Source organism: Elephas maximus, chromosome 2 (assembly GCF_024166365.1).
Source record: "Elephas maximus indicus isolate mEleMax1 chromosome 2, mEleMax1 primary haplotype, whole genome shotgun sequence".
NCBI classification, from domain to species: domain Eukaryota; kingdom Metazoa; phylum Chordata; class Mammalia; order Proboscidea; family Elephantidae; genus Elephas; species Elephas maximus.
In genome coordinates this window covers 85679944-85701743 of record NC_064820.1, presented here as the reverse complement: position 1 = coordinate 85701743, position 21800 = coordinate 85679944, and the positions used below count along the sequence as shown (strand labels likewise).

At 38.9% G+C, this 21800-nt stretch overlaps 1 protein-coding gene across 1 annotated transcript; it reads left to right on the top strand.

The window, feature by feature from the left end:
• The first annotated feature begins 50 nt into the window (after positions 1-50).
• Positions 51-20806, top strand: DHFR (dihydrofolate reductase). Its single transcript, XM_049866890.1, has 6 exons — positions 51-279; positions 612-667; positions 3581-3686; positions 14068-14194; positions 17113-17228; positions 19984-20806. Exons 1-6 carry the CDS (start codon positions 194-196, stop codon positions 20060-20062), a joined length of 570 nt encoding a protein of 189 aa, XP_049722847.1. The 5' UTR covers positions 51-193; the 3' UTR covers positions 20063-20806.
• Positions 20807-21800: the final 994 nt, after the last annotated feature.

Here is a 21800-nt window from a genome sequence, read left to right as displayed (position 1 = left end):
GTCACAACGCCCCGGCGTCCGCAGGCGCGAGCACGTCGCGACCCTGCCGTGTTGCGGAGCGGGAGGCGGGCTCGGGGGCGGGGCCTCGCCTGCACAAATGGGACGAAGGGGCGGGGTGGCCACAGTTTCGCGCCAAGGTTTGCCCGGACTCCAGGTGTGAGGAGCCAGCTCGGAGGGGTTTACTGTTGCTATCATGGTTCGTCCGCTAAACTGCATTGTCGCTGTGTCCCAGAACATGGGCATCGGCAAGAACGGAGACCTACCCTGGCCCCCGCTCAGGTACCTGCCTGGCCGGGGAAACCGAGGCTGGTGCAGGCTGCCAGTGATCGGGGCACCCGGGTGGGGACGAGGCGGACGGACTCGCCAAAAGGGAATGGGGAGGACGGGAGGCCGACAGGAGGGACGGTGCTTCCTTCTGCATGACCAGTCGGAAAGGCGAAATTGTTGGTTTCCGTCCCAATCTTGCTGCGCCGAGGCCTACTCCCCGCGGCGCCAGGCCTAGAGCGAAGTCCCGGCCGTGAAGACCTCCAGGCGCGCTGTTTGTAGCGCGCATTACAGCTTAAGCCCACAGAGTAATGTTCTGAGTAATGCTGTGTTTCTCTGACTTGTAGGAATGAATTCAAGTATTTCCAAAGAATGACCACGACCACAACCTCTTCAGTGGAAGGTAAGGTGGGTTGTTTTAACTGGTTGAGGTTCACAAGCTTCTTGCTTGCCAAAGTTAACCAATGCGAATTTTACTTATGTGGGAAGTTTTCCATGTTAATCTGGGGCCTTTTCCCTTACCATTGATGTATGTGCAGTTCCCAAGATTTAGTCAAATGTCACCTTTTTCTTTAACATTATATGTGGGCATGCTCATAAAATTCAGGTATTGGGCAAAATTGGCAGCTGGATAGAGGCTTTTCTAACCAGAGATTTTTGGGTGGAAAGGAAACCATATAAAGAGCTTGGAATAAGCCCTGAAAGGGATGATAAGGCCTGAAGGAGGGCAGCGGAGAGAGGACAGAAAGCCAAGAAATTGTTACATGTTAATAATCCATTTAAGATCTGGAAGTTAAAGATTGTCATGGATTGAATTATGTCCCCTCCAAAATGTGTGTATTAACTTGGTTAGGCCATGATTCCCGGTGTTCTGTGGTTGTCCTCTATTTTGTGACTATAATTTTATGTTAAAGAAGATTAGGGTGGGATTGTAACACACCAGGTTACATCCCTGATCCAGTATAAAGGGAGTTTACCTGGGGTTGTGCCCTGCACCACCTTTTAGCTCTCAAGAGAGAAAAGGAAAGGGAAGTAAGCAGAGAGCTGGGGACCTCTTACCACTAAGAAAGCAGCATCAGGAGCACAGCACATCCTTTGGACCTGGGGTCCCTGCCCCTGAGAAGCTCCTCGACCAGGGCAAGACTGATGACAAGGAATCTTCCTCCAGAGCCCACAGAGAGAGAAAGCCGTCCCGTAGAGCTGACACCCAGAATTTGGACTTGTAACCTACTAGACTATGAGACAATAAATTTCTCTTTGTTAAAGCCACCCACTTGTGGTATTTCCGTTATAGCAGCACTAGATGACTAAAACAAAGGTGACACAAAAAAAAAAAAACAAAATCAAACCCGCTGCCGTCAAGTCGATTCCGACTCAAAGTGACCCTGTAGGACAGAGTAGAACTGCCCCATAGGGTTTCCAAGGAGCACCTGGTAGATTCGAACTGCTGACCTTTGGTTAGCAGCCAAAGCTCTTAACCACTATGCCACTAGGGTTTCCAAAGGTGACGCAGGAAGGCATCAAAGATGAACTCCTAGGTTTTCACTTTCAGAGTCTGAGTGACATGAAAATAAAGGAATGGAAAAAAAAAGTGTTCAACTGTGATGATGACAGTTTTGAGGTGCCCAAAAGACATCCAGGATAATGTCAGACACAGGGAACTACGTGAATTCAGCTACTGGAGAAAAGAGGATGACCAAGGACAAGAATATGGGGATGGAAGGAGACCCCATTTAAAACTTGAGAGGCATCTGTAAACAGGGACAAGAGCCATAAAGTAAGCTGAAACAGTACCTCGGAAAGGAGCAGATGCTGCAGAACTTTAACAGGACAGAGACAAGACCCATTGATTTGGCTCTTATGTCACAGGTAGAGACAAGACGGAAATCCCTGGAAGCTAAGGAATCCTAAATATGGTCTGGTAATATGGAAAGCATCCAGTTCCTGATCTGTTCCTGGTTATCAGTAAATATAGTTTTTCTTAGATAAACAAATGAGTACCAAAAGTGTCATTTCTTTCTCTATCTCTTTGACTCTCTATCTATCTATGTATCTAACTATATATTTGTTTGTTTGTTTAACTGTCTCCGTATGTCTTTCACTCAGTACCTGCACCTTAGTTGTTAGGCCAGGTCTGTTATCATTTCTCTCATCATTTGGCTCTATTTTGTTCATAGTTAATATCTCCTTATTCAAAACCTAAAGCTCTGCCATAGCAAGTGGAATGCATATTGTATAAGAGATAACATGAATTAGAAGTCACATGAATTTTTTTGTTTGTTTTAAATCTTAAAGGAAAAAAAATTCCAATATTCGGAAGTAACATTAGGTTATGAATAGTAAACCAAAATGTAGAAAAATGCTTAGTCTTACTAGTTGAAGCTTATAAATGTTAGTGTTTGGTTCAAATAAAATAAAACTAATGCTGGTGACTTTTTAAGGACACACACTTGTGCATTGCTTTCGGTGATCTCTCAGAATATATCATAGAAATATTCATGTTCCTTGGATCCAGATAGCTGACTCTCAAGGTCTTTTTCTCCTATGCAATTAAACCAAAAATGGAAGCTATGTGTATAAAAAGGGAATCCCTGGGTGACACAAATGGTTCAATGCTGGATTACTAACCAAAAGGTTGGCAGTTAAAACCCCCCCAGAGGTGCCTCAGAAGACAGACCTGGCAATCTATTTCTGAAAAGTCATAGCCTTGAAAACCCAACAGAGCAGTGCTACTCTGTACACGTGGGGTCACATGGGGTCACCGTGAGTTGGAATTGACTCAAAGGCAATGAACAGCAAAATTTAGGTAATGGCTAATAGATGTAATTTTTTTATTTTTTTAAAGCAGATCCACTAGATGTCACTAGAACAGTTTTATATATTAAAAAAAAAAAATTTTTTTATAAATATATATACTCAAAAAATTCACTGCCGTTGAGTCGAACAAATATATATTACATGTATTTATATATATGTAATATATATTTGTGTGTGTGTGTACACCTAAGATACAGTGAATCCTGTAAGAGATGGAGCTTAAGGGGACTGCCTTGTTTTTCTGGGTCTCACAAGTTTTCTGCCTTTAAAAGGGTACAGTCTTAAAACTTTTCTATCAGTGTTAGTGGAAAATACTTGAATTTTCCTTCTCTGACAGGTTCCTGGCTTTCACAAGTTTTAGTGTATATATGTATATATATGCATACCAGACCTGTTGCCATCGAGTCAGTTCCAACTCAGTGTACACATACACATATATACTATACGCAAATATATTTTTTCCCGGAAAGTATACGTATTCTTTATGTTAATTTTACAGGTAAACAGAATTTGGTGATTATGGGTAGGAAGACCTGGTTCTCCATTCCTGAGAAGAATAGACCTTTGAAAGATAGAATTAATTTAGTTCTCAGTAGAGGACTCAAGTAAGTACCATCGTATATATTTACTGCAAGAATATTGTGTCCATTTTCTTACAGAGGAGGTCAGTGTGTGACAAAATGAAATAGGTGAAAAGTAGCTATTGATGAAGCTGCTTAATATCAATAAAGTGATTATAGGACATGAATGAGCAGAAATTTATGCCACATAACAGTAACTTATTCTGGTTGCATAACCTCGAAAAGTTACATTAAACATTAAATCTCATTGTAGTAATAGATTGGAAGTTTCCTTGAACCATTATTCGGTAGATTCAAGTATCAATTGCATAGTGTAATTAATAACTTTTTCTAGTTTCACATAAAATCAAAATACATCTGTTTAGGGACCTGTCAAAATTAAGAGGTTATCCCCTCTCTGGGCCCAGCCCTAAATGCAATAAGATGTAAATGTTAGACTGGACTGAAACTGGTCAAAATTATGTGCCCTATTATTCATAGTTAACCACAGCACTCAAATTATACTTGTGTTCTCTACCCTGTGTCTAACGGAAAACAATTTTTGAAGTGGCCCTAAGGATCCTCGGCAAAGGGAGTGTTCAGTGGGCCTCTACTAGGATTTACCTATCCTCCTATCTAGCCTTGGAGTAGATAGTTCCAGGTGCCTGGAAATGCTATGCCCTGTGGGATGGGGGTATTTAAGGGCATGTCAACACTATTGTTTTGACCTTGGCCAAAGCTTCTGTGATATTTACCCTACGTGTGATGATTTCTGTTCTGTTTCTTTAAAAAAAAAAAAAAAAAGTTGGTGCTAACCCACTAAAATAATTTACTAAACCTCAGGGATTTTTTTTTTTTGGTAGGGGGGAGGAGGTGAGGGTAGAACTGAATTAGAGCTTTAGGAAAAATCTGGGATTGGCATGCTAATTGTTCTTCCATACCCTAATAACAAAAAAGGGATGCAGCACCCTAGGGCACTACTTGATTGAGAACAAGCATATGTATCAGTCAGGGTTCAACCAAAGATGCAGGACCAGTGGTTCATTGCAAGGAATTCGCTTATGTGATAGTGGGGGCAGACTAAGCAAGGACAACGTCTGTAGGCTAAGCTATCAAGAAGAGCAGGCGGAAACTCTTGGGCACAGGATAACAGTGTTGTCCACAAGTGAACTTTTTTCTTCAGGAAGTCTCAGCTCTGCTCTTCAAGGCCTTTCAACTGATTGAATCAGGCCCACTCAGATTATCTAGGATAATGTCCATTACTTTAAGTCAACTCGTTGTGGACTTTAATCACATCTACAAAATACCGTCACAACCACCTAGATTAGTGTTTGATTGAATAACCTGGAGCTATAGCCTAGCTACATCAAAAGACCATTATGGGTGAAATTAGAAATGAATAACGAAAAGAAAACTGAAAAAAAAAAACATGGAACTTAACACAGTATTAAACAACCAATTGGCCATGGAAGAAATCACAAGAGAAATTGGAAAATACTTAAAATTTGAATGAAAATGAAAGTACGATATATCAAAACTTACGGGAACGCAGCAAAAGTGGTGCTCAGAGGAAAATATATAGCTATAAACCCCTAGATTAAAAAGGAAAAAAGATCACAAGTCAATAACTTTACGATTTGAATTAGAAAAACCAGAGTGAAGCCAACTCAAAGGGAATAACAAAGATCAGAGATAAATGAAATAGAGAACAGAAAAACGAGAGAGAACCAATGAAACTAGAAATTGGTTTTTTGCAAAGACCAATAAAATTGACAGACCTTTAGCTAGACTGATAAAATAATTTTTTTTAAAAAAAGACCATCATACCTTGTGAAGGTAAAAAACATTCCACAGCCATAGACTAAGGGATTCAGGCTCACAGAAGAGATTTTCTCCATATCCCTCCTGGAATGGCATAGGTACAAACCTATGAGAAAAGTGTACCAGGATATTTACGTTGAAGGCCTGTGGCGATGGTGAATATGTTGTGCATCTTACCATCTGCCTCTTCCTGCTGTTCTCTCTCCTGGTTGCTAGGATATTCTATTATCTCTTTATTTGGTAGAATCCAAATTCACAGACTATATTGCTATTCCCAGAGACTCTTTAATAGCATTTTCTTGAATACTACTCAAGTTTATTTATGGCTAGCTTGAGCTAAAAAAAAACATAAAGAAATCTCAGTAGGGGGGATATTCAGTTGAGCCAGCAGTTCTCCTCAAATGATGAGTCTAATTTCTTCTTTATGACCCCCCTGAGGGGTGTATGTAATTGGGTTTGGTTGCTAATGTGTTTATATATAACATTTACTGGCGTATTTCCCTTTTTTAAAAAAGGCAGAGAGAAAATTTAAAGTCTTCATTATGAAGTATGCCGAGAAATACACTAGTTAATAAAAAATTTTAGAGTTCATTTTTTGTCCTTCCTTCTGCTTTCCTACTCGCTGGCCAATTCCACGCACATACTGAGCACCTGCTGTGTGGCAAGTACTGTTAGTCCTAAATAAAAGGGCATGGGTGTATACATGTAAATTACCATTACTTATGCAAGCCTTTTAGAGAGAGCCAGTTTTTATCACCCCGCTAAATGTAGGAGGAAATTGAATCTTCAAGGTAAACCCAAAATTTACTGCCATATACTACTTATTTTGGATAACTTACTTTCTTTATAAGATGGGGGTAAAATGCTTTTCAAAAGCTGTCTAGATAGCTACATTGTAACTTTAAAAGAAATGTTATGAACCTCATTTGGAAAACAGGCATGTCCTCAAATTGTTAAACATGAAGTTATCATATGACCCAGAAATTCCACCCAAGAGAAATGAAAGTATGTCTATACAAATACATGTACAGAAGCGTTCATAGCAGCATTATTCATAACAGCCAAAGAGGGGAGACAACCTAAATATCTATCGAATGATGAATGGACCAACAAATTGTGGTAGATCCATACAATGGAACATTATTCAGCCATAAATAGAAATGAAATACTGATATATACTACGATAGTGGACAGTCCTTGAAAACATCATGCTGAGTGAAAGAGGCTAGACACAAAAGGCCAGATACTGTACAATTGAATTTACGTAAAATGTCCAGAATAGGCAAATCCACAGAGACAGAAAGTAGATTAGTGACTGCCAGGGGCTGGGAGTATTGGGGGGGAAGTGGAAATGACTGCTAACTGGCACAAGTTTTCTTTTGGGGGTCATAAAAATGCTATAAAATTAGATAGTGACAATGGTTGCTCAATTCCGTGAACATACTAAAAACCCCCCAACTGCGCACTTGAGAGCGAATTATATAGTATGTGATTTATATCTCAACAAAGCTGCTGAAAAAAAAAGTCATTGGAAACACAAGGGGAAAACGGAAGTTTTACTCCTATGCTGCAGCTTTGACTACCTCTTCAGAAAACCCAAAATTGCCTATATGATATAAGATGTTGTAAATTATCTTCAGCCTATGAAAAATGATCTAACATTTAATGGCATAATAACTTTTTACGGTCTGAACTAGCATGTTCTCCATGGTGATTAAGACTTCCTCCTCTTCTTAAAGTTGCAATTCCCTCCCCTCACACTTGGCTTAGCAAAGACTGCCTGACCTGGCTTCCTGATACCTGCTGTGGCACATATTAACTTTTTAGCTTTAGGCAGGTTACAAGCAGACCTTTCTGAACCTCAGTTTTCTTACTTGCTAAATGGGATTAGTGATGACTACTTCTAGAAGTGACTTTTAGAATTAATTTTATATGTAAACCGTCTGGCACACAGAAGGTCCCCTACAGATACCACTTACTACTCCCCCAACCCCTGCTTTAAAAAAAAAAAAACAGTTGCTGTTGGGTCAGTTCCAACTCATGGTGACCCTGTATGTGTCAGAGTAAAACTATGCTCCAAAAAGTTTTCAGCGGCTGATTTTGAGGAAGTAGATCACCAGGCCTTTCTTCCAAGGTGCTCTGGGTAGACTGGAAGCACCAATCTTTCAGTTAGCAGCCAAGGGCATTAACTGTTTGAACCACCGAGGGACTCCTCAACCCCTGCTATTGTAGCAAAATTATCTTGCCTTATGGCTTATAGCAAATATTAATGACATCAAAATGAGCACTTTAAAAATGGCATGGTTGGAAGCAACCAAGGTGTCCATCAATGGATGATGGTTAAATAAATTATGGTATATTCACACAATGGAATACTACACATCAATAAAGAACAGTGACAAATCTGTGAAACATTTCATAACATGGAGGAACCTGGAAGGCATTATGCCAAGTGAAATTAGTGAGATGCAAAAGGACAAATGTTGTATAAGACCACTATTATAAGATCTTGAGAAACAGCATAAACTGAGAAGAACACATTCTTTTGTGGTTACAACGGGGGGGGGAGGGGGGAGAGGGTTATTCACTGATTAGTTAGTAGATAAGAACTACTTTAGGTGAAGGGAAGGACAATACTCAATACAGGGAAGGTCAGCTCAACTGGACTGGACCATAAGCAAAGAAGTTTCCGGGATAAACTGAATGCTTCGAAGGTCAGCAGAGCAAGGGTGGGGGTTTGGGGACTATGGCTTAAGGGGACTTCTAAGTCAATTGGCAAAATAAATTCTATTATGAAAACATTCTGCATCCCACTTTGAAATGTGGTGTCTGGCGTCTTAAATGCTAACAAGCGGCCATCTAAGATGCATCAATTGGTCTCAACCCACCTGGATCAAAGGAGAATGAAGAACACCAAGGTCACACGATAACTATGAGCCCAAGAGACAGAAAGGGCCACGTGAACTAGAGACTTACATCATCCTGAGACCAGAAGAACTAGTTGGTGCCCGGCCACAACCGATGACTGCCCTGACAGGGAGCATAGCAGAGAACCCCTGAGGAGCAGGAGATCAGTGGGATGCAGACCCCAAATTCTCATAAAAAGACCATACTTAATGGTCTGACTGAGATTAGAAGAATCCCGGTGGTCATGGTCCCCAAACCTTCTATTGGCCCAGGACAGGAACCATTCCCGAAGACAACTCATCAGACATGGAAGGGACTGGACAATGGGTTGGCGAGAGATGCTGATGAAGAGTGAGCTACTTGTGCCAGGTGGACACTTGAGACTGTTGGCATCTCCTGTCTGGAGGGGAGATGGGAGGGTAGAGAGGGTTAGAAACTGACAAAACGGTCATGAAAGGAGAGACTGGAAGGAGGGAGCAGGCTGACTCATTAGGGGGAGAGTAAATGGGAGTATGTAGTAAGGTGTGTATATAAGCTTATATGTGACAGACTGACTTGATTTGTAAACTTTCACTTAAAGTACAATAAAAATTTTTTTTAAGAAATGGCATGGTGGCATCAGACCTCCTCTAAGTTCACAAGGGGGGAGGAGAGATAAGCAAGATCATCAGCCCAAGGCTGATTCCCATGAGGTGGAGGTCAGACATACGTCTACCCTCCAACCTTTTTTACCAGTTATGACACCAGCGGTCCCTTCCACAGCACTCTTTACATCTTTGCTAGGTTCAATAATTTGTTGCAGTGGCCACACAGAACTCACAGACTATACTCACAGTTAGGCGATGTATTAGTTATCTAGGGCTGCTATAACAGAAAGACCACAAGTAGATGGCTTTAAGAAAGAAAAGTTTATTCTCTCACAGTCTAGTAGGCTACAAGTGCAAATTCAGGACCCCAGCTCCAGGGGAAGGCTTTCTCTCTGTTGGCTCTGGAGGAAGGTCCTTGTTACCAATATGCCTCTGGTCTAGCAGCTTCTCAGGCACAGGAACCCTAGGTCCAAAGGATGCACTATCCTCCCGGTGCTACTTTCTTGTTTGTATGAGGTCCCCCATCTCTCTGCTCACGTCTCTCTTTTATATCTCAAATGAGATTGGCTCAAGACACAATCCAGTTATGTCATTAACATAACTGCCACCTATTCTACCTCATTAACATCATAAAAAAAACATCATAGAGGTAGTATTTACAACACGTAGGAAAATCACATCAGATGACAAAATGGTGGATAATCGCACAATACTAGGAATCACAGCCTAGCCAAATTGATACACATGTTGTTGGGGGACACAATTCAATCCATGACAAGGGATTTATTAGAGAAGTAACAAGTTACAGTTCAGTATCAGGAACAACCCAGGATACAGTTCTTCAGTCAGGACAGCTTCTTGGCCATGCCCACAGGCAGTCCTCTTTCTCAGCTCTTGGCCCCCTTGGGTCCTCCACCTGCCTTCTGCCCTGCTCAGGCAAGTGTTACAAAGCTCTTTAGCTCTACCAGTAAGTGCCCAGAGGCACCTCACTCCACCAATAAGCCTTAGCCTGAAGGTGCTCAGCTCTCTCGCAACATGGGTCAGCAAGCCTAGCTGCACCAAGTGCCCAGAGGCACCCCACGCTGCCAGCATGCCTCCTGCCCAAAAGCACTCAGCCCTCTCACTCCGACGGTTGATACATCCACTGTAGCTGCCTTGCTCCATGGGCCGGGAAGCCCACCGCACCATCTCGCACTGGTTTCCTGGTTCTGCTGCCAGCGTTTCTCTGCTGCTGCTTCTTGCCAGCTATGGTGTTACAGCTCTCTCCGTCTCCTGGGTCTAGAGGCTCTCAGCACAGGGACCCCAGGTCCAAAGGATGCACTCTGTTCCCGCCTCTTCTTGGTGGTAGTGAGATCCCCTTCCTAACCTCTGAGATTGGCTCATTTTAAGCCTAACAGGATGGCAGAACTAACCAGTCCCCTTGTTAGGGTTCCATGCATCTTATTTGCATTATTAGCAGGTTGTCCAATCCCCTTGGTGAGTCATAAATACCTTATTTGCATAGCCCCACCCAGTCATTTTGTGGAAGTTACAAAGACCAGTATACTACAAACATCCTAGTGCTTTCGTTTTCACCCTAACAAATCCCATTGTTCTTCCTTCCCCTATAACTTTGAGATGAAAAAATCCTATCCTATCTAACTCAACTCTCTCTCACCCCCAGCTTTATTCTAGACTCCATTTTTTTCTGTCCTCGGGACTTTGCTCTGTTGTCCCACCCTTTAGTATTGTAAACCTCACCACAGAGTACATTTCTTCTACACGCAGCTTTCTCAGCTAAGGAATACACCCTCATCACCCTGCCCGGAGGAGGCACCACCTCTGCCCCTATAGCATCATCTGCACATCCCAATTGGATGTCCTTTTCACATATTACAGCCACTGCTAGAATATTTCTTTGGCTGCCATCACAATCTGTTTAGGGGTAGATTTTTCGTCTCTATTCCCACCATCAGTTATATCCCTCAGCAAAACAGAAGGTTAGAAATTTTCATGGACTGAATAATCATTCATTTGATTTATAATAGGATCATCCCACATAACACCACTTTGATTTTCCCCACTTGATATATTAAAAAAAAATTTTCTTTATCACTTTTAGTGGCTACATAGTATTCCATTATGAGGATGGACTATACTTGAACCAGTTTCTGATCGTTGGAAATCACATTTTTAAAGGCTAATTACAAAAGGCCTTAAATTGAACATATTTCTAAATTCTGATTAAGATGCCATTCTTGCCTAGGGCTTTCTGTTTGTATTTCAAGTATTTTCCCAGCAGTCCCCAGGAAAATTGAGCCAGAATTCTATCTGCCAAGCCATCCTCTTTTACATCAGACAAGGTGAAGAAGGGTGACGTTTACATGACACCCTAGTGTAATCAGATGAGGCTACTCAAGGTGAAAGAACACGAGTAAAAGGGGCCTGCCTAACCCAAAGGATGAGAATCTGACATCTGTAGCCCATAGTCAATAGTTGAGAGTCTCTTACCTTTGTAACAATGCTGCAGTTCAGGCTCCAAAGTCAAGCTGCTGGAGTTCAAATCCTAGCTCCACCATTTCTTAGCTGTGTGACCATTAGATACTTAACCCTTCAGCCTCAATTTCCTCATCCATACAAAGAATACTAGTACCTATATAGGATTGCTGGTAATAATACATGAGATGTGTCATGTAAACGATGTCTGACTCCACTACTTAATAGAGCAAGTAGCCATTCAATAAATATCAGATATTTTCTTTCTAACATAATCCCATGAGGTGGAAAGCAGCCTTCTTTGAATAGGGCTGTAAGGAAAGGGATGGGAAGTATCACTGGGGTGCCTACAATGTGTGCCATTTCTTTTCATCCTCATGCCTGCCCTCTGAGGAAATTCAAATGACTCTCATTTAGAAATAGTATCAAGCATATCCAGACACTTCTTGACACAGAATATGTGTGCTCCTGACTACCAGTTCTCCCTGGTCAGGGACTCCAATCTGGACTGGTTTGAGATAATTACAGGAAGGAAATTTAGGGATAAAATAAATCGCAGTATTTAATGTGCTATTCTCTAGGACTTGTGCTAATGAACTCAAATACTAGCCCAACTTCTCACTTATTATTTTCTACGCATCTGGGCATCCAGTGTTTCCTGTGAAACTTATGTCTAAACTGCTAAATAATACTTTTTGCAGAAACACTTCCTCTGTCTTTTTGCTGTAACTACCATCTAAAGCAAATCCTTAATCTGTTCATTTTCCAGACTCATCACCGAAGAGTAAGGAAGTAGTCTTCACCTTAGTCCTCAGAGCCATTTTCAAGCCATTTGTTCCATAATCTTCACAAAAGTATTGCCCCATTTCTTTAAAATCCACACAAACCATTTATACCACCTCAAAATCATTGCTGTTATCCACCAGTTTCTAAGATGCCTCTTCAGATTTCCTCAGGATACCAGTTCCTAAGTCACGATTTTCTATTCTACCCTATCTCCTGATACCAGTCCTAACTCCAACATCTATCTTCAACATTCTTGATTATGAGAACCACCTTAATAACTCTGTTTCAGTCATCCTACCAGTTGTTGAGTCGATTCCAACTCATAGCGACCCCGAATGTTTCAGGGTAGAACTGCACTCCATAGGGTTTTGAATGGCTGTGATCTTTTGGAAGTAGATTGCCAGGTCTTTCTTACAAGCAGCCTCTGGGTAGGTTCAAACTGACAACCTTTTAGTTAGTAGCCAAGTACTTAACTGTTTGTGCCACCAGGGACTCCTCAGCCATCTTAGACTTTATTAACTAGGTTATCTTCTCCCCCAACTGCAAATCCTTGTTTTTTCTAGAAGCAGTTCTCTCCCTGAATAGTCTTATCCAACCTAGTCACTACAACTGCCCTGATACCATAGGGGATCCCTTGGTTCATTTAACTTTATCATGGTTTCCATGCCTTTTTCCAGCCATGAGTCAAAATACATTCTTTGCTCTATCCTAACTCCTTTAGAGAAGACAAAGAGTGAAATAAATAAAATAATTATATATGTCAAAGGAGGGAGGAGGAAGCCAAGAAAATGAATAATCCCATTAGTTCTTCATTAATCAAGACTTTGTTATAGCTACTAGTAGTTGAAAGGCAATTACGTAATTTTTTTTAAGCACAGGGCTAAGAACTTGACATTGAATTCTGATTTCTATTTTGCTTCTAATTACTATTAAAGCCTAGTTCTGCATGTTTCCTCATTTATAAAGGGAATTGCACACCCTCCCCCCCGCCACAAAAAAAAATGGAGGTTGGGGGAGATTGAACTAGCCAATGCTTTTTCTCCTTTTAGATTTTTAATAACAAAGGTAATAACGTACTCATTTTTATTTAATCCATTTCTGTATTATTTGAAGTATGAAAACTCTTTACTCCCCAAAGTTAACCACATATAAAAATTGACAGTTTAAATATCATTCCAAACCTTTTCTACAGTCATTCAAACATATCACTCTTTTTCCAACATTCTATCATGAAGTTTTTCAAACATACAGGAAGAATTTTACAGTAAACACCTATATACCCACCAGGATTCTACCATTAACATTTTACTATGCTTGCTTTCTCACATATCCATGTTGTTCTTTTTATGCATTTCAATGTGAATTACAGACATTAGTAGTTCTTTAGAGTTCTTTAGAGTTTTCTTCTTTTGAGATAAATATTATGTACAATGATATGCTCAAGTCTGAAGTGTCCGTTTGCTGAGTTTTGGGTACCATAACCCAAACCCTACCTAAGCTATAGAATATTACCTGTACCATCACCTTCAGACAGCACCCTTACACACCTCCCCAGTCAGTCTTTAGCCCACTCCTCCAGAGACAGCTACTGTTCTGATTTTTTTCCACCATAGATATTACATGTGTTTCTGTTTTTTCATTCATTGTGAACCATAGATACACAAATTGGGGTTAAATTATTGGCCATACTAGTGTTAAGTGCCTTTTTTTTTTTTTTTTTTTTTTGGCAAAGATTCTTATTTATGGTCATGTTAGTTTTATAATCACTGCTTTCTATTCAGAATGCTTGTCTAGAATAAATGGATTTTACAAAAATTATGTGTATCTTTTTTTTTTTTTTTAAACCTCAGAGAACCCCCACAAGGAGCTCATTTTCTTGCCAAAAGTCTGGATGATGCCTTAAAACTTATTGAACAACCAGAGCTGAGAAATAAAGTAGACATGGTTTGGATAGTAGGAGGCAGTTCTGTTTACAAGGTAAGTAAAGTTCTCTGTAAATATAAAGATATTTTTTACTTTCAGCTTCCCTGCCATTGAAGGGGGAGGGCATACACTGTTGTCTGAACCTTAAAAAATTCAGCCATGAGCAAAGGAAGCACATTATCCCTACTGTAAGTTAGACATATTATCAATTTGAATTATTTGTTGTTTATCCAAACTAAATAAAAATGTGAGTATTTTAAAAAAAAAAATTAGTCCCTACTAATCTGTTTGCAAGGAATCTTGGTGACGCAGTTGTTAAGCACTCAGCTGCTAATCAAAAGCTCGTGGTTTGAACCTACCAGTGGCTCTGAGGGAGAAAAGACCTGGAGATCTGCTCCCATAAAGCTTACAGCTTTGGAAACTATATGGGGCAGGTTACTCTGTCATATAGGGTTGCTGTGAGTCAGAATCAACTTGATGACACACAACAAGAGTCTATTTTCAATTCAAAATAGTTGATGTTTCCAATTTGAAAACCATTCTAAATCCTTCCCTGAGAATAGTACTTCCACTAGACTGTTTTTTTACTCCCTAAATGTCCCCTAGATGCACTGAGTTCTTTTTCTTTAAGAATAATTATGCTTCTCACTGAGAAAAGGATGGGACTGACAAGATGTATATGAATTTGTTAAAGCAGAAAACTTTTTCTCAGCTATTTTCATATAATGTGAGGTTGTAGCAGAAGGGTCATATGATTTCCCATCATAAGAGAAATTGATATATAAGAGAGAAAATACTCCTTTTTCTTGATATTAAATGACTTCCAGCTTTAAATACTTTTGAGGATTATAAATATTATCCTTTGACTTTTAAAACACCAATAAAGAATTAGCATTTATGGGGAGAAATAAAAATCAGCCTCTACCCTTTAGGGGGTTGTGGTAGCATACACACTGAAATTGTTTCGGATGGAAGACCCTAGACGGGATTATAACAACTCTGTTTCTTAGCTTCCTGTTTCTATAACCCTTCATTTTCCTCATTTGTAATGGGGGCAAATGGACATTTTTCTTTGATTTTTTTCAACCAAGTATGAATTCTTAAGAAAACAAGTTCTTTATTTTGTTCAATATTTATCACATAATGAATGACTCGATATCATATTCATTTGGAAATGTATTCTTTAAACAATTTAAGTACTTAAATGCATTCATATAATTTGATGTATCTATATACAGAAATAATAAAGAAGAATGAAGATGAGAGTTTCGTACCTACCTCACATTACAACAGTTTGTAGATCATTCTGATGTTACCGGTTGAAATCGGGCACACCAGCCTGACTTTGTAAACAATATTTCATTGGAATATGGCCAGAACCATTCATTTTGTATTGTCTGTGATGCTTTTGGAAAACCCTGGTGGTGTAGTGGTTAAGAGCTATGGCTGCTAACCAAACGGTCGGCAGTTCAAATCCACGAGACACTCCTTGGAAACTCTATGGTGCAGTTCCGCTCTGTCCTATGGGGTCACCATAAGTCAGAATTGACTCGATGGCAACGGGTTTTATGGGTGGTGCTTTTGAGCCCTGGTGGTGCAGTGGTTAAGCACTCAGCTGCCAACTGAAAGGTTGGCAGTTCGAACCCACCAGCCGCTCTGTGGGAGAAAGATGTGGTGGTCTGCTTCCATAAAGATTTACAGCCTTGAAAACCCTATGGGGTAGTTCTGTCTCATAGGGTCCCTGTGAGTCAGAATCAATTGGATGGCAATAGGTTTGGTTTTTCAGTTATGGTTGCTCCTGCCTACAAAGATAAGAAACTGTATGGCCCACAAAGCCTAAAATATTTACCACCTGGACATTTACATAACAAGTTTACCTTCCTTTGCCTTATATTATCAACTTTGATACAGAACTTTGAATACTGCTATGTTTAGTCCTATTCAGTTTTTGTAATTTTTGTTGCTGTAAGAAATTGTAGAATATTTATTTGATTGGGGCAAGAGAATAATTTAAGCTGTACTATTAAAAATAAAACTTGCTCTAGGTCCTTATTTGGATTTTATGGATAATGAACACCTGAAAATATTTTTTTCCCCTCTAAGCTGTTTAAAGATCAAGAGTTATTGCTTTCTTAGACCTACAGTTAGGACTCATGACTTTTTATTAGAATTTTAAGATATTTGTCCCAAGGCAGTTTTTTTTTGTGTAGAAACTATCAGCAGTACTTTAGGCTGTAGTTACAACAGTCATTAACAAGGTCAAGTACAATCATTAGCAACAAGAGGCAGAATAACTTACCCACTAACATTGTAACTCTTTCCTGAAAATGGAAGCATTACTAAATTTTATGTAAATGTACTAAGTATGCCCATGGTCAAAATCTCATGAAATCGTACTATCTTATCCATATTAAAAAAAAAAATTGCCGTCGAGTTGACTCCAACTCATAGCAACCCTGTAGGACAGAGTAGAACTGCCCCATAGGGTTTCCAAGGAGTTCCTGGTGGATTCAAACTGCCAACCTTTTGGTTAGCAGCCAAGCTCTTAACCACAGTGCCACCAGGGCTCCTTATCCATATACACATATGTAAATTTTTCTATGGAGAGTAACTAGATAATTTCAGGTTCTTAATTCTTAAAACAACAACCAAAGAGGGGGAGGGGGAAATGAATGCTTAAGTTAAAAAGGAGTTCTTATAAGCAAACTAGAGGCCAGTATATATTTAAATTCAGTCTCATAATTATTCATAGTGATTAGTGCTATTTTCAACATAATTAAGACACACTTTTCGGGACCCCAAACTAAACAACGGGATCTATATACAGCATGCTTTGAAGATAACAAGTTAGGTAGCATGTCTTTTAATACCTAGTACAAACTTAAATATCTAATTTAAAAAACAAATACAGTTCCTATGTCTTTTGACACAGATTAAATAAGGAAACTGATACCTTTTGTCTTATTTCAAAGGAAGCCATGAACCAGCCAGGCCACCTGAGACTGTTCGTGACAAGGATCATGCAGGAATTTGAAAGTGACACGTTTTTTCCAGAAATTGATTTGGAGAAATATAAACGTCTTTCAGAGTAAGTAGATGTTATTAATGAATCTGAAGCACTTCTTTGTATTCCGACATGGCTAGGTTCCAAAGACCAGGTCATTACGCAGAAATCGGCATTATGCAAAAATGACCACCCGCATAAAATCACAAGTGGAGGATGCAACATCATTACACAACACCATTACGTATCATTACATAATTGCCAAGTCACTGAGAATCACGACCCAGCCAAAGTGACACTTTACCGTAACCATCACAGCCAGTTCCTCCTGTCTTACACCTCGGTGTTCATTATGGCCACACGTACATCATTAATGTACAGAGTGGTCAGATAGTAGATTTTTTTGCTATTGTCATAAATGCAAAATGTTGGATAATGAGACAGTCAATAAGTGAGGAGTAGGTGCATGGAAAGGATCGTGGTTTTTGAGATTGAGCTCAGAGTAGCAATATATCTTATAGACAACTAGTATAGGAATTTTTGGAAAACCGCTGTAATAGATTTGGGAATGTTCAGATTTTAATGATTTTACTGAAATCTAGAATAGTCATTAATTCATTCTACAAGATTTGTTTTCAGCATCTGACACTGTTCTAGGCACTGGGGAAGCAGTGATTACCAAGATAGGTGATGTCCCTGCTTCCCAGGAGCTTACATTCATTCTAGTAGAAGGGGAAGGTAACGAACAACAGAGAAATATCAAAAAAGGTACTGTGCCGAGAATTGGAATATTGCAATGTGGTAGATACTGCGCAGTTTGAGAAGTCCTCTGAAGACAGACTGAAGTCTACATTGAGATCTGAATAGCAAGAAGCCAGTCATGCAAAGAGCAGGGAAGAGCATTCTAGGCTCAGGAAATAGCTAGTGCAGAGGCCTAAGTACGGGAACAAGCTTGGCACGTTCCCAGAGCCTGGAAGCCACTCTGAAGGAACAGTCAGAACCAAGTCTGAATAAACGCATGGCCAGGCGTTAAAGTAATAGACTTTAATCAAATGAAATATGTGACTGATTTTCTTTAGCTCTTAACTAATCCTAAAGAAAATTGGAAAGTATAAGAACCCTTAGAAGATTCTAAACTGCTAAAATGCAGGTTTTTGTTTTTAGTCTCCAAAAGTGACTACTTGCAAAAATCATACTTATGTTGATATAATTGCCTACATTTATGTAGAAATCAGTTGTGTTACTTTGTCACACTTTTATATATTTTCTCTCCTACTGCTTAGAGTGATGATTCTCACATTGTGTGAATATTGATCTCCATTGTCCCATATTTATCTTTCTCTTTGCTCCTAACAAGAAGAGTAGATTGTCCCATATTTATCTTTCTCTTTGCTTCTAACAAGAAGAGTAGATTATTGTGTGAACCAGCTTCATATTAAATACCCTTCCAAATCCTATTTGCTCTTAATTGGTTTCCACAGCTGTCACCCTTTAGGATCCTTGACAACTTAAACAAATACCATGCCAATAGCACAGTCATCTCTAAGTTGTTATTATTCATGGTTTCAGAAATAACCTTTTGATATTTTGCTTTTGTCTTATTAACTGACGGTCTTGACACTTCTGAGAATTTGGAGGGAAAATGTAAATGTCGCTTTTTGTGACTCATTCCAAAGAAATTAAAATTATGATGTGAACTTAGCCTAGTAAAATCATTTCTTTAAAAAGGTGGGCGTCTGGGGAAGGAGGATATACTACTAATGAAACAGTGGACCACAAACAGCTTAGAAAATGTTTGGTGTATAGAAACATAGCTTCTTCCTCTGAAATACAAGTCTTTCCAGAGAAAACATCTTTTCCTTACACATTTCTGTGCTATTATTACTTCATGTCTCTAATTTTGTTTTTTTCTTAATCAAAATGGCATAATCTCCAAATAGTCAACTCAGGATTATGTTGGAGATCCTGTGATTTAAATTTTTTTCCTGTATGACCCGTGGCCTACAAAGAGTTTAGAAAACAGGGGGACAAAACAAACTAATGACACCAGTGGGTAACAGTTGTGGAGCACTTCATGTATCAGGCACAATGCTAAATGCTTTGCAAGGATGAAGACTGTTTATTGATAAGCAGGCTGAGAGACAGTGTCACACAGCAGAGCCAATCACACAGCAGAACCAAACACTAGTCTGACTGAAACAGGTGTCCCTAACCACCACCCAAATGTACTGAAATGCAGACTGAACCATACAGAGTAAGAACACCAAGAGGAGAAGCCAGGTGGGAAGGTTTGTAGAGTAGAGTTGTCAAAACAGCCTCCAGTGGAGGACCTGAGTTTTGATTCAGAAGCTGGAGGGAACACAGACCTAAGTTAGGGAGTAGAAAATTTCTGAGATTTTAACAAAAGAATTCAATAAGCCACATAAACAGGCAAGGATTGTATTTTATTTTTCTTTTCCCACATGAGAAATTTCATACCAAGAACTTAGAAAAGTTCTTAAGGAATTTCACATTAGCTGGATGATAGAGTGGAAGACACAAGAGAAGCTGCTAACAGTGGTTTGTTTGTTTGAGGGGAAAGAATTAGGAGTTAGAGGAAAAGGAGAAATTACACTTTTTATTTTCTAATCTTCTATAAAGTTTGAAATTTTTCTTACAATTTTTATATGTAGTACATTTGCACAATATTCACCCAACTTAACAGTGGCTTACCGTGGTGAAGAAAAAAGAGGAAAGGAAAACTTTTTTTTACTTTGTACACTTGATGCCTTTTGGCTGAGAGTCAGGAAAGCTGTATTTTTCAATGATGGAATTAATGATGTACAATTTTCTTTTACAGATACCCAGGTGTTCTTTCTGATGTCCAGGAAGAGAAAGGCATTAAGTACAAATTTGAAGTATATGAAAAAAAAGATTAATATGAAGGCATTTGTTGATTTATTTCAAGTTGCTCTCTTCCTCTCCAAAAAATATGTATTGTAACATTAGAGAAAAAAGACTTCATTGACTTTAGATCTATGGATGATTGTTTCTAAGCAGCATTTTTTTGTTCATTGTTTGTTTTTTCCTCCATTGCTCCTAAACAGGCCATATCAGATACCATTTATGACATATGTCTTGTTATAACTACTAAATGTAGTTAAATCCCTCAAGGGCCAGAATTGGGTCTATACCCGAGACAGCCAAAAGTGAGAGAGTCCCCTGGTAGCATGAATTGAAATCAGGGCCCATAGAGATCGGAGCTAGACAGATTAAATGGTGGAAATCCATTACAAATAGAAGAGCCGCAACTCAGATTTTAAACAAAAGTTGTATTAAAATAGGGACTGTGAATTATTCTGAGTAAATCATACTTCTGATTAAAGTTCTGTTCACTTAGACAGGGTATCAGTGAGTTGAGAACTCCAGTATATTCAGTAGGGACAGTAAAACAGCAGGTAGGAGGCTAACTTTTTGATGATAAAAAGAGAAAAAAGGTCTGAGACCTTTAAAAATTCTGTTTTTGATCTTTGGTGAAATTCCATGGGATGTTGCAATGATAGAACAAGAATAGTCTGCTCTTTTCCAAAAAAAAAAAAAAAGGAATCTAATAGCAAGCATAATGAGTAATGAGTTAAGAATAGATATTGCTTGAAACCAGAATTAGTAAGTTAGAAAGTAAACTTCACGAAATGAAAATTATTTTTCACCCATTGTGTTGGCAAAGGTTAATTATTATGATATCCAAAGAAATAGCTTTTTTCTGTATTGTAAATTGTTACAACCATTTTAAAGTATAAATTAACAATATCAAAATTCAAATGTTCTGGTTTTGAACCCAGAAATTCCACTTCTAAAAATCAATTTTGAACAAAGAGATGGGCTCAAGAATATTTACTGAAGCATTTTTTAAAACTTGGAAATAGCCCAACATGTTAATCAGTAAAGAAATGATCAATCATTGTATCTTTAAAATTTAATATTCTGCAGCAGTTAAAAAGAATGAGATACTGACAGAAAAATGCCAAAGACTGCTAAGTGAAAGAAGCAAATTGTGTACAGTGCCCAGAATTTTTAATAAATATTAATATGTGTAGAAAAAATGTGCAGTAGTGGTTGACAGTATTGGTGTTGGAGATGTTATTTTCCTCACTGGGTGTTTTTATTATGATTAGCATTTATGAAGCTATATATTTATTTTTATGGAAAAAAATTATTTAAGATAATAAACTGGGCCCTTATGTCAGCCATAAAATTAGGATGCAGAACATCAGGAGTGAAGAGTACTTTCCTAAAATCTCCTATAGAGGTGGGGAAAAAAGCAAGTCACACAAGAAAATAGGAATCAATGGATTGCATAGGATTTACAAACCACAAGAAAACAGTGGTGCTATCTGCCACGAATATAACTAGAAATATTATTATCCAGAATTTATAGAACTTTCACACTCAACTAGCCAATAAATATATGAAGAAATATATATTCCTAGTAGTGGTTAGGGATACATAAATTAAAACCCCAGTGATGTACCATATCACACCAATACTTGACATTACCAAACTTTTAAATTTTTGGCAATACTTAATAAGATTGAAGATGCACATACCCTTCAACCTAGTTGTTCCACTCCTGGACAAATACTAAGAGAAAAACTACATGTGTACTGGGAGATTTGT

What these genes read in the sequence shown, in the direction of transcription:
- DHFR (XM_049866890.1), top strand. Translation starts at nt 194, where the DNA reads ATGGTTCGTCCGCTAAACTGCATTGTCGCTGTGTCCCAGAACATGGGC. An exon ending in GAGGCAGTTCTGTTTACAAG is followed by an intron (nt 14,195 to 17,112) that starts GTAAGTAAAGTT and finishes CTTATTTCAAAG; the next exon opens with GAAGCCATGAACCAGCCAGG. An exon ending in AAATATAAACGTCTTTCAGA is followed by an intron (nt 17,229 to 19,983) that starts GTAAGTAGATGT and finishes TTTCTTTTACAG; the next exon opens with ATACCCAGGTGTTCTTTCTG.